The sequence below is a fragment of the Rana temporaria genome, chromosome 2 (assembly GCF_905171775.1).
Source record: "Rana temporaria chromosome 2, aRanTem1.1, whole genome shotgun sequence".
Classification (NCBI taxonomy): Eukaryota; Metazoa; Chordata; class Amphibia; order Anura; family Ranidae; genus Rana; species Rana temporaria.
In genome coordinates this window covers 284,609,396-284,619,707 of record NC_053490.1, presented here as the reverse complement: position 1 = coordinate 284,619,707, position 10,312 = coordinate 284,609,396, and the positions used below count along the sequence as shown (strand labels likewise).

The 10,312-nt window shown below is 41.0% G+C and overlaps 2 protein-coding genes across 2 annotated transcripts in view; one reads left to right on the top strand and one right to left on the bottom strand.

Moving 5' to 3' along the window:
* The window catches only part of LOC120926874, a 6,084-nt gene extending 4,172 nt beyond the window's left edge, over positions 1-1,912 (top strand). Inside the window, exon 8 of the mRNA XM_040337158.1 lies at positions 1-1,912. This exon is cut by the window's left edge and continues 222 nt beyond it. The gene's annotated coding sequence lies outside the window, so the exon portion shown is untranslated.
* Positions 1,913-1,965: 53 nt separating this feature from the next.
* Positions 1,966-4,760, bottom strand: LOC120926875 (putative nuclease HARBI1). Its single transcript, XM_040337159.1, has 2 exons — positions 3,664-4,760; positions 1,966-2,651 (listed from the first exon to the last, which is right to left on the bottom strand). The coding sequence occupies exons 1-2, from the start codon at positions 4,364-4,366 to the stop codon at positions 2,275-2,277; spliced, it is 1,080 nt and encodes a 359-aa protein (XP_040193093.1). The 5' UTR covers positions 4,367-4,760; the 3' UTR covers positions 1,966-2,274.
* Positions 4,761-10,312: the final 5,552 nt, after the last annotated feature.

Sequence of the window (10,312 nt, the reverse complement as noted above, 5' to 3'; positions counted from 1 at the left end):
TACAATTTTTTTTTTTTAATACATTTCACATAATTCACAACTGAGTTTGAATTTAAAGAGCTTGCAAACATTTGTTCTTTAAATTTTTACTCAGCACGCAACATTGTTAAGTCATATATTGCCCAAAGTTGACTGCTATATAGATGCTTTTTCCAGTTAAATATCTCATTTGACCATGTCGTTGCAGATCTGTACCAAATATGTGTAATCAACATGACGTTTGTATTTGAGTTTTAGATGTTTCAATGGCCATCATTGATCAAGCTGGTTGGATGACCAATGAAACGTCTTTAGACAGTTATGTAGCTTTGATTTTATTTTCAATAGATATACAATTAATGTTATATGGGATTTTTTCTATGACATTATTGCCTCTGAAAACATTTCAAAAAAGGTTGAGAATTATGTGAAATCTATTTTTATCTATCAAGCATGTTCTAGTATTCATTACTGTTATCATTACGGTTTTCATAATTGTTTGTATATACACGTTGAAATGCAAGTGCAACAATATTGTCAAATATTTGTTTTAACATGTATATTTTTTGTTCAAAAGCAGAACCATTTTTTTGTTGTAAGGCAAAAAAGTGGTAGGATTGTTGAAAAGTAGAAGTGAACTATCAATAATACTAGAGTTGAAGTTACAGAGTAGAGATATAATTCATCAGCACTACATAAAATCATCAATCATATTCGTTTAATAGGAGAATACATCACATAACATCACGTCTACGCATTTGAAACAGACACCCTTTGTCACAGCAGAAAATGTGACAGGTTTGTCATGCTTTTCTTCCGTCAGGAAGGCACACTATTGGATCTAAATTTTTTTTTTTTATATTTTATCCACGTGGATGTAAATTATTGATATTTTCACTCAAGTGCTTGGATTTGTATCTGTACTCTGTGACTAAAATGCGCCATCCATTGTTGTTGTCACAGCAAGGACCATGTTTCTCTGTGTGGTTTTCAAAAGTAATGTGTATTTTCTCCTATGAAGAATAAAGCAAAGTAGCTGATAATTGCAATCTTGATATCACCTGTGTTTCTGTAAAGTTTAAAACAAAATTTACATATTTTAGTTGCTGACGTCGTCTTCTTCGCCGGTAGTTTAATTCATATTAAAAAAACAAACATCCAAATGGTTCCATACTCCATCTTGCCCAACCATATATTTTTGATGTTGTGTTGGCTGTAATTTGACTTCTGTTACTTTTGAAACCACATGTTATTGGTATGGAATGTAGGTATCATTTCCTGACTAATGAGGTTAAAAATGTTTCTGCAATTTGTAGACGACCGCTATTCCATCTTTCAAATGCCCTGCGTGGAATAGTTAACATTTTAACTAACGTGCATTGTTTCTCAGTAATGAAATGAGTAATGGTAACTGCGGTGTGGGGTGGAGAGGAGAAATTAAAATATATGTAACATTTGGGGTAATGGTAGATGACTATAGGCAACCAAAGGTAGAGTTAAGTGACCAGTGATGAAGGTGATGATATACAAAACAATAAATCACACCAAAAATATAATATTATGATTCAATTATTGTGTTATTTATTGGTTTGCATATCAACGGCTTCTTTACAGGTCACTTACTCTCCTTACCTTAGGTTGGCTATAGCCATCTGCCATTACGTCAATTGGTGGTATTTATTTTAGTTATATTTCATTTCTCCCCTCTCCCACACAACGCAGTTAACAGCACTCATTTCATTCACCATCTTTCTGGCAAGGACATGGTTTCAGGCAACTGCAGCATTTCAACTGTCTTTGGCACACAGTTCGGTCTTCTATTTTATTGCTTCTCACTAATGTCAAAAAAATGTTGGTACTTATTAGCAGATGAACAGAATTTTTGCGTGTATAACCCACACTTACACTTGTTGCAATAAAGAATTCAAACACACTTTTGTTTTGTAGAAGACTTTTAAGTGAAACTTTTATTTTATATGTTTGAAACTGTTAATGTTGAATGTTTTACAAGATAAAAAATAAATGCAAAAGAAGTAAAACAAAGTGAAAATACAAAAACAAAATAAAGATTCATTTTTTGGCAATTTTTGTACTCCTGTCTTAATTTTATGTTATTTCTCCAAAGTTTTTATAGTTGGGTTAACCTGAAATCATAAAAAAAACATCATTGGTTAAGATTTGACATTGATAAACAAGATCAGCCCAAATAATTCATTTTACAGCATGTCTGTCTCTTCAACTTAATAATGCAAGTTTGTGATCATTTCTGATGATGTTTGGAAAATTAAAAACATGTTACGGTGGTTTATTACCTGTAAAATAGTTTGTAATCAGTTTACTTCTTGCTGCGTTTCCCCTGTGATCATTTTCCACTGGAATTGTGGGCATGTCATCCTCCACTGTGGTGTCTAGTTCCTCTTGTAGTCCTCCATGCCTTGCAATGTTATGGAGAATGCTGCATGCTAGGAACATATCAGCTACCTTACTGGGGGAATACTGAAGGAATCCACCAGACAAGGACATGCAACGGAAACGGCTCTTTAGGACACCAAAGCATCTTTCGATAACCACTCTTGTTTTGGTATGAGCAACATTGTAAGCTGCTTCTGCAGGAGAGGATGGCCTGTTGATAGGTGTTAAGAGCCATGGTAGACAGGGGTAACCAGCATCTCCTATAAATTTTAAAATAATATAAATTTATTTGTAAGTATAGAAGAAATAATGCTAAATCACATGATGTAGTGGCCAATTGTGTGGTCATTTTAGAAAATTTTCCATTGTTAGTCACATATGGATAACATACGTCTAATAAAGCACATTTTAAAATTATTTGGGGGGCAAGGTTCTGGATTTGTACTTTTGATTGAGCATTAATGGTACTTAACTCACAACACAACAGCATACCACAGTTGTGGGCCATGATTACTGTAGTGCATGTGAATGTTATTAAAAAAAAACATGCTGGAGGAAAAGTCTGCCTGTCATAAATATTTCAATACTATAGTGCAGACCTCATATGGGACTATAACGGAGAACCAGAGGGACATGTCTCTTTCATGTACAATACATATGCACAATGGGGGGGGGGGGGGGGGTGATTGTTGTGCTTGGTAGTGCTGCTTGATGTTATGCATATTGGGGGGTTAACCGAAGGGATAGTGTTGAACTCCCAGATTTAAATATTAACTATACATTCAAGTAAATCAACTACTGACACAATTGTTGCATCTTATGCTGCAATCATTTACATATAGGTACTGTACTTAATTCTGGTGGGTGGCTTCTTTGGCACACCTTGGTCATGTGTGTTTTGATAAGTAGTTCCTAGCTCTCTCATGTGATGTCTTAATATGATAGTGTAATACATCACTTAAGCAAGCTTGAAGTAGTGACTACTTTTCAGTGCACACGGAACATGTGGAACAACAATACACCTCACATGAGAAAGGAAAGATTTGTGGACCTTGAACCAGGTGATAGCTAACTAAAAAGTACTTGAAAGTATTTTGGACATTTAAATTCTGAGTTTATTATTACATGTTTTTGAAATACTGATTAATGTAAAGCTGTTGAGCTGTCATGTTACTGATATAGCACTAATGTCAGTCTAGTATGGAATAAAAAAATAAATACGCATTTATAACTGGAAAACACACCATAAAATAAACAGTGGAGCACACTTACCCAGCAGCCATCCATTATTTTCTAAGTCCTTGTCCAGAGTATCATATATTCCCGATTGGCGCAATATATGGGCATCATGACAGGATCCTGGAAAGCCGGTGACAACATCACGGATTATGAGGTTTGAATCACAGATCACCTGGATGTTGAGGGAATGGTAAGCCTTACGGTTTCGGTAGATGTGCTCCTGTTCTGATGGGGGACATAATGGCACATGGGTGCAGTCTATTGCCCCAATGACATTGGGCATTCCTGCTAGGTCAAAAAAACCACGTTTTATTTGATCCCGCTCTTCACGTGACTTGCCCATATGTATGTATTTTGGAGCAAGTTGTCGCAGTGCTTGCAGGACCTCGACCAAGCAGCGGGAAAAACTGGGTTGTGAGATGCCAACAATCTCACCACTGACATGTTGGTATGAGGCCTTTCCTAAAAAATGAAGTACTGCCAAAAAACGCACAAGACCTGGTACTGCATTACTTCTCCGCGTGCGTGTTTCTAGGGCCAAGTGTATTTCATCATACAGGGAATATATCATGGGAGAGGATAATCTGAATTTGGCTATCACCTGGGTTTCAGTAAATTGATCCAAAAAGGTACGTGAACGAAATACACGTTTCTCTATCTGAACGACATTCTGACGTGTCCTTCTTCGCCTCTGGATCAGTTTCAGTTCAAATAGAGAACATCCAAATGGTTCCATCTTGCACAAAACTCCTAACAAAATTTACCACAAGCCTGAACCGCCAAAAAATTCCTCTCAACAAATGAAATATCGCCTGGGAAATGTCATAACGCCACCCTCAGGGAGGTGCTTATTTAACGATTGCTTAGCGATCGTTAATTGTCTAAAAAACCTTTGTGAATTGCACTTCTGTACATATTTAACGATTTGAGTCGTTAAAACAACGATCAATACGTTCAATAACGACTCAAAACTAAAAATATCGGTTCTGTGTAGTGAAACGTTATTTGATGATTTTTACAAGCGTTAAATCGTTTAGTGAATTGGACTTGATTCAATAACGTGTGAAATCGTTTACATAACGACCGGTATCGGCAAAAAAAGCTTTGTGAATTGACCCCTATGTCTCTAGTAAGAAAAATCCTCGAGCCAAAAATGATAAAGATATTTATCTCTTTTTCCATAAAAGTTCTAAAAGATGCCATTGAAGAGCTGCCTGAAATTAACCCTTTTGTATGGTTGATTGTCATAAGATCTATTGCTTTTCTTTAGAATGGAGAGTATAGTTTTTTGAAATCTTGATTTTCTCCATCCTCATTCTTCATTATAGTGCTGGACATCCCTGAGAAATGTAACCCTTTTAATCTCCATGATTTCTTATGATATTCCTGTTTGCATGCCAAGTCCTCCGGGATATTGCTGGTATCACGAGTGAAAACTCAGTTAACCTGTTCACGGCGTTCTGCATACGTTGGATTCACCTCTTGCGCCTCAATCTGTTGTTGTTTTGTGCTTTCAGGAAATGACACCAAAAAGGGATGTATTCTCACCATACACAACTAGCCATATATCACAGGCTGGGAAGCACCTGAATGGAAAGTATCCAAACACAGTTCCACACAGGTAAAGTCCTGTAACCCAATTATACCTCTCTCTAGCTGTAGTATGACTAGCAGTCGCCATCTGCTTCCCAGTAGATAATGTGGCAGGGTGACCCTTTGCCACTGTTTAAAATGGTGGTTTACGCCAGGTTTTGAAGGAAGCAAGCACACTAATCGCACAGTTGTGTGCTGGCTTCATATGAGAGCCAGTGGTAAAGCTCAGAGCCCCACCCTCCCAAGGGGCTTCGTGTGTAAGGGGAGCTGTCAGAGTTGCTGATGTGCTGATGTGCACCATGGTGTCCAGATCAGGACAGGCCAAGGCCTGAGCCTGAGAGGGAGTCCTTGAGGGACAGCGCAGCTAGGAAGCTGTAGAGCGAGTTCATAAGGGACAAAGCAGCTAGGAAGCATGAGGAGAGATTTCATGAGGGCAGAGATGGCTCTTTAATTAGGAAAATTAGGAAGTCGTCTAAGGCCTCGTGCTCACAGGGCCTCGTGGCCACCTAATTCGCTAATGCATTATACCAGTTTTAAATGACAGGGGACCATGATGCTGCTGTGCTCAGGCAGCGTTAAGAGCCCTCTATCACTTAAGTGGACCTTGTGGCAGCCAAACAGCTGATTTGTGCACCTTACCAGAGGCCCCGCCGCTCAAGTATTGCCTAGTGTTGCCTATAGTTCTAGTTTAAAGGGGTTGTAAAGGTTCATTTTATTATTTTCTAAATAGGTTCCTTTAGGCTAGTGCATTGTTTTCCTTCGATTTCCCTTCTAAATGTTTTTTTTCTTTGTTTTCTTTGTCTGAATTTCTCACTTCCTGTTCCACTTCAGTAAGCTAATCTGGCTGACTAACCCCCAGCCAGAACGGCTCGGATGATGGGGGCAAGCTTACTGAGGAGAAACAGGAAGTGAGAAATTCAGAGAAAGGAAAAAAAGGTAAGTGAACCAACAATGCACTAGCTTAAAGGAACCTATTTAGAAAATAAAAACAAACCTTTACAACCCCTTTAAGAATACATTTATGCTAATTTTATTGAGAGGACTAAGAGGATATAACCATGCCAGTGGTGCAGCAGAAAACATATAGCACAGTAATGAAGGTATTTGGTCCAGGCATTGAGCAATGGATTTGGGGCAGGAACAAATAAATCCATCTGTTTATTTTTCTTATCAGCAATCAACAGATTAGATTCCCTAATATGTACAACTGACACAAGCAAAGGATTGCAAGGGAGTTCTACTACCTACCTGCCAGATATAGGCGACCATGTCAGTGTCCCTTGTGTCTGCACCATCCCTAAATTAAAAGCCCTTTGGCAGCTAGGTAAGTGCCATGCAAGTTTCACCCAAGTAATGTAGCTTTCCTTCTACATTGAGTACTCCATGCCAAATAATCTAGTCAGCTACTGCAGGGCTCAAAATTTGAAGTCCTAAACTACAAGCCAGACCTTAAGGCCCCGTACACACGAAAGGATATCCACTGGAAACGGTCCGCCGGACCGTTTCCAGCGGATAAATCCTCTGGTGGATTTGGATCTGATGGCTGTACACACCATCAGATCGAAATCCGCGCGGAATACATCCGCGGTGACGTGTCGCGCCGTCGCCACGATGATGGCGCGGCGACGTGCGCGACTCTGGAAGGTAAATACTTCCACGCATGCGTCGAATCATTACGACGCATGCGAGGGAGGGGAGCGGACAGACTGATCCAGTGAGTCTGTACAGACGACAGGATCAGTCCGCTGGACTGGATTCCAGCGGATAGATTTCTTAGCATGCTACAAAATTTTTATCCGCTGGGAATCCGTCGGCTGGATTTTTATCCGCCGGGAAATGTCCGCTCGGACGTACACACGACCGGATCTATCTGCTGGAACTGATCCGCGGATCAATCCCAGCGGATAGATCCGGTCGTCTGTACGAGGCCTAAGGGTTACTCTCCACCAGTTGCTCCACCAAATCCCTACCCTGCACTGCTCCTAATTCCGCCCCTAAACACGCCCTTATAAATTATCTCATGAAATGAGACTTAAATGTTTTATGCAGAATTAAGTTACAAAAATAAATATTACCAGTGCCCATTAATGCCGCCTCGTCAGTGCCCATCAATACAGCCTCGTCAGTGCCCATCAATGCAGTCTCATCAGTGCCCATTAATGCAGCCTCATCAGTGCCCATTAATGCGTGACCTGTGCCCATCATTGCAGCATGACCTGTGCCCATCATTGCAGCATGACCTGTGCCCATCATTGCAGCCTCACCTGTGCCCATCATTGCAGCCTCACCTGTGCCCACCATTGCAGCCTCACCTGTGCCCACCATTGCAGCCTCACCTGTGCCCACCATTGCAGCCTCACCTGTGCCAAGGAAGAGAGGTAGGCCGGATCATCACAGGGGAAGAGAGAGTGGAGGAAGAGGAGAGCCGGACGGAAAACAGAGCGCAGATATAGCTTGCTGTAACAGCGTACATTACAATTGCCGTGTGCTCATGGTTACACACAGCCCCGCCTCCTGACCTGCGCCTGTGATAGACAGAGCACATCCCAGCATTGGACCGGCGTTCTGTCTATCACAGGCGCAGGTCAGGATGCGGGACTGTGTGTAATGACAAGCAGACGACAAGCTGTTACAGCGGGCTATATCCGCTCTCTGTGATACAGCGGCTCTCCTCTTCCTCAACGTTCTCCAGAAGTTGCGGATCGGGACCACTCTGTGCAAAACGAGCTGCACAGTGGAGGTAAGTATGACATGTTTGTTATTTAAAAAAAAAAAATTATATTAGGAAATCGTATTATTTATTTGCCTTTGGCAGGGTTGCTATATATTATAGTCACTTACCATAGATATCAGCAACTGGTAATCTATATAGGAGGTAGGTGTTAATGTTTATACAGTAGCTCAGCCCTCAAATTTTCCACTCGCCTAGTTGCATTTTGCGAGTGGAAAATGAGGGCTTGCGAGCGTGGGCTGCCTGGGAGAGGTGGGGCGAGCACCATCGGCAGGGAGCCTTTCTCCCAGCGATCGCCCCAGGGAAAGAGAACGTTTAATAGCGCTATTTTACCGCGAAAACGCGATTCTCATTTTTTGTGGGAACACATAGGTGATAGCAGCAAATTTATATCCAAGTTTTTTTACCATCAGGTGGCAGCACGCAGCTATATTGTTTATTCTGAAATAAAGACAGACACAGTTTTTGTTTTATACAGCTGTATTTACTAGTGCAACTTATAACATCCAAGTGAAAGATATAACACCAACATGTCAGAATTTTTTCTTAAAAAGTTGGGAAAAGAATCACCGAGAGCGAGAGCAATAATTCTAGCCCTAGACCTGCTCTGTAACTCAAAACATGCAACCTGTAGATATTTTTAAATGTCACCTATGGAGAATTTTAAGGGTAAAAGTTTGTCGCCATTCCACGAGCAGGCGCAATTTTGAAGCATGACATGTTGGGTATCAATTTACTTGGCGTAACATTATCTTTCACTGTATAAAAAAAAATGGGCTGACTTTACTGTTGTCTTATTTTTTAATTAAACAAAAGTGCACCTGTAAGACCGCTGCGCAAATACGGTGTGACAAAAAGTATTGCAATGACCGCCATTTTATTCTCTAGGGTGTTAGAAAAAAATTAGGGCTGTTACTGATTTACATTTTTGTGTTCGATTAATCGTTTTTTTTAAATCGATTAATCAACTAATTTCGATTAATTATAACGCACATACAGATCCAACTACTTTTAGCTGATCTCCTCCTTGCAGGCTGATTCCCAGTGCAGCTACCAACCACTGGAAAAATGGATAGCAGGATACAAAAAACACACAAAGGCAGCGCTCGATGGGAATAGCATTAAAACTTTTATAGTCTTCAAGTAGGTAACAAAATAAATATTGCACTGGAGATAAAATCGATGTAGCTACATAAACTGTAAAAATGGTGCGAGTAATAGCAAACGGTAGCAAAAGCAGTCATAAAAACATGTAGCTAAGTATGATACTGGTATAAAAATGTGTACAACGATGCCACTGCTGAATCCAGATAAGGAGGGGTTAACATCAGTCCGTCGGCATGTAGATGTCCCATGAAGGGAACTATCACAACTCCCAGTGGATGGTTGTAGAATCCCAGGTTGATAGAGGGAAGTGTAACAGCCCTTGCGTGTGGCAGATAGTAAGGTCCCGACGCTATGCAGATATGAAGGCACAGCAAAGGAGCCCTTCAGATGGACACGGCAAGCCCCGCCGGTGTCCGTGAGGTTACTGGATCTCTGACGGAACTCCCTGAAGGCCCGGAAGCCGGCGGAGGGGTGAATACCAATCAAAAGAATTTTGATCGATCAAAAAAATGTTGATCGACCAAAAAAATTAAAGATTAATCAATGAATTAATAGTTAATTTCCCCAGCCCTAAAAAAAAATATATAATGTTTGGGGATTCTAAATAATTTTCTAGCAAAAAAAAAAACTTGTTTTTAACATGTAAACACCAAATCTCAGAAAGAGGCTCTGTCCTTAAAGGGGTTTTCCACAAAAAGTGTAGCTGCTGGCTTTTAATAAACTGACACTTACCTGCTCCACGTTCCAGCGACACGCCGTCATTGTCTTCATTGTCACTGTGGGCACCCGGCCGTGACAGCTTTCGGCTTCACGGCCGGGCACCCACTGCGCATGCGCGAGCAGCACTGCGCATGCGCGCACGGTGCGGCCCGGCGCTGCGCTGTTTGATTGGACAGGCGATCGCCTAGGACCTGTCATGTGTCCTAGGCGATCACCTACAGGGAGGGGCTGCCAAAAGGCGATATGACGTATCGCCTTTGCAGCCCCTCGGCGGAAGGAGGAAGTGGGACAGGAAGTCCCCTTCTCCTGAAGCCCCCACCCCCCCCCCCCAAAAAAATTACATGCCAAATGTGGCATGTAAGGGGGCGAGGAGTGGGTTAAGCGGAGGTCAATTTTGAGGGTGGAACTCCTCTTTAAAGGGGTTGTAAATGTAAAGGTAAAACATTTTTCCCTAAATAGTTTCCTTTGGCTCCTTCCATTTTGCTTTTTAATGTCCTTATTTCTTCTGAGAAATCCTCACTTCCTGTTCTT

What these genes read in the sequence shown, in the direction of transcription:
- LOC120926875 (XM_040337159.1), bottom strand. Translation starts at nt 4,366, where the DNA reads ATGGAACCATTTGGATGTTCTCTATTTGAACTGAAACTGATCCAGAGG. An exon ending in AAATAATGGATGGCTGCTGG is followed by an intron (nt 2,652 to 3,663) that starts GTAAGTGTGCTC and finishes TAAAATTTATAG; the next exon opens with GAGATGCTGGTTACCCCTGT.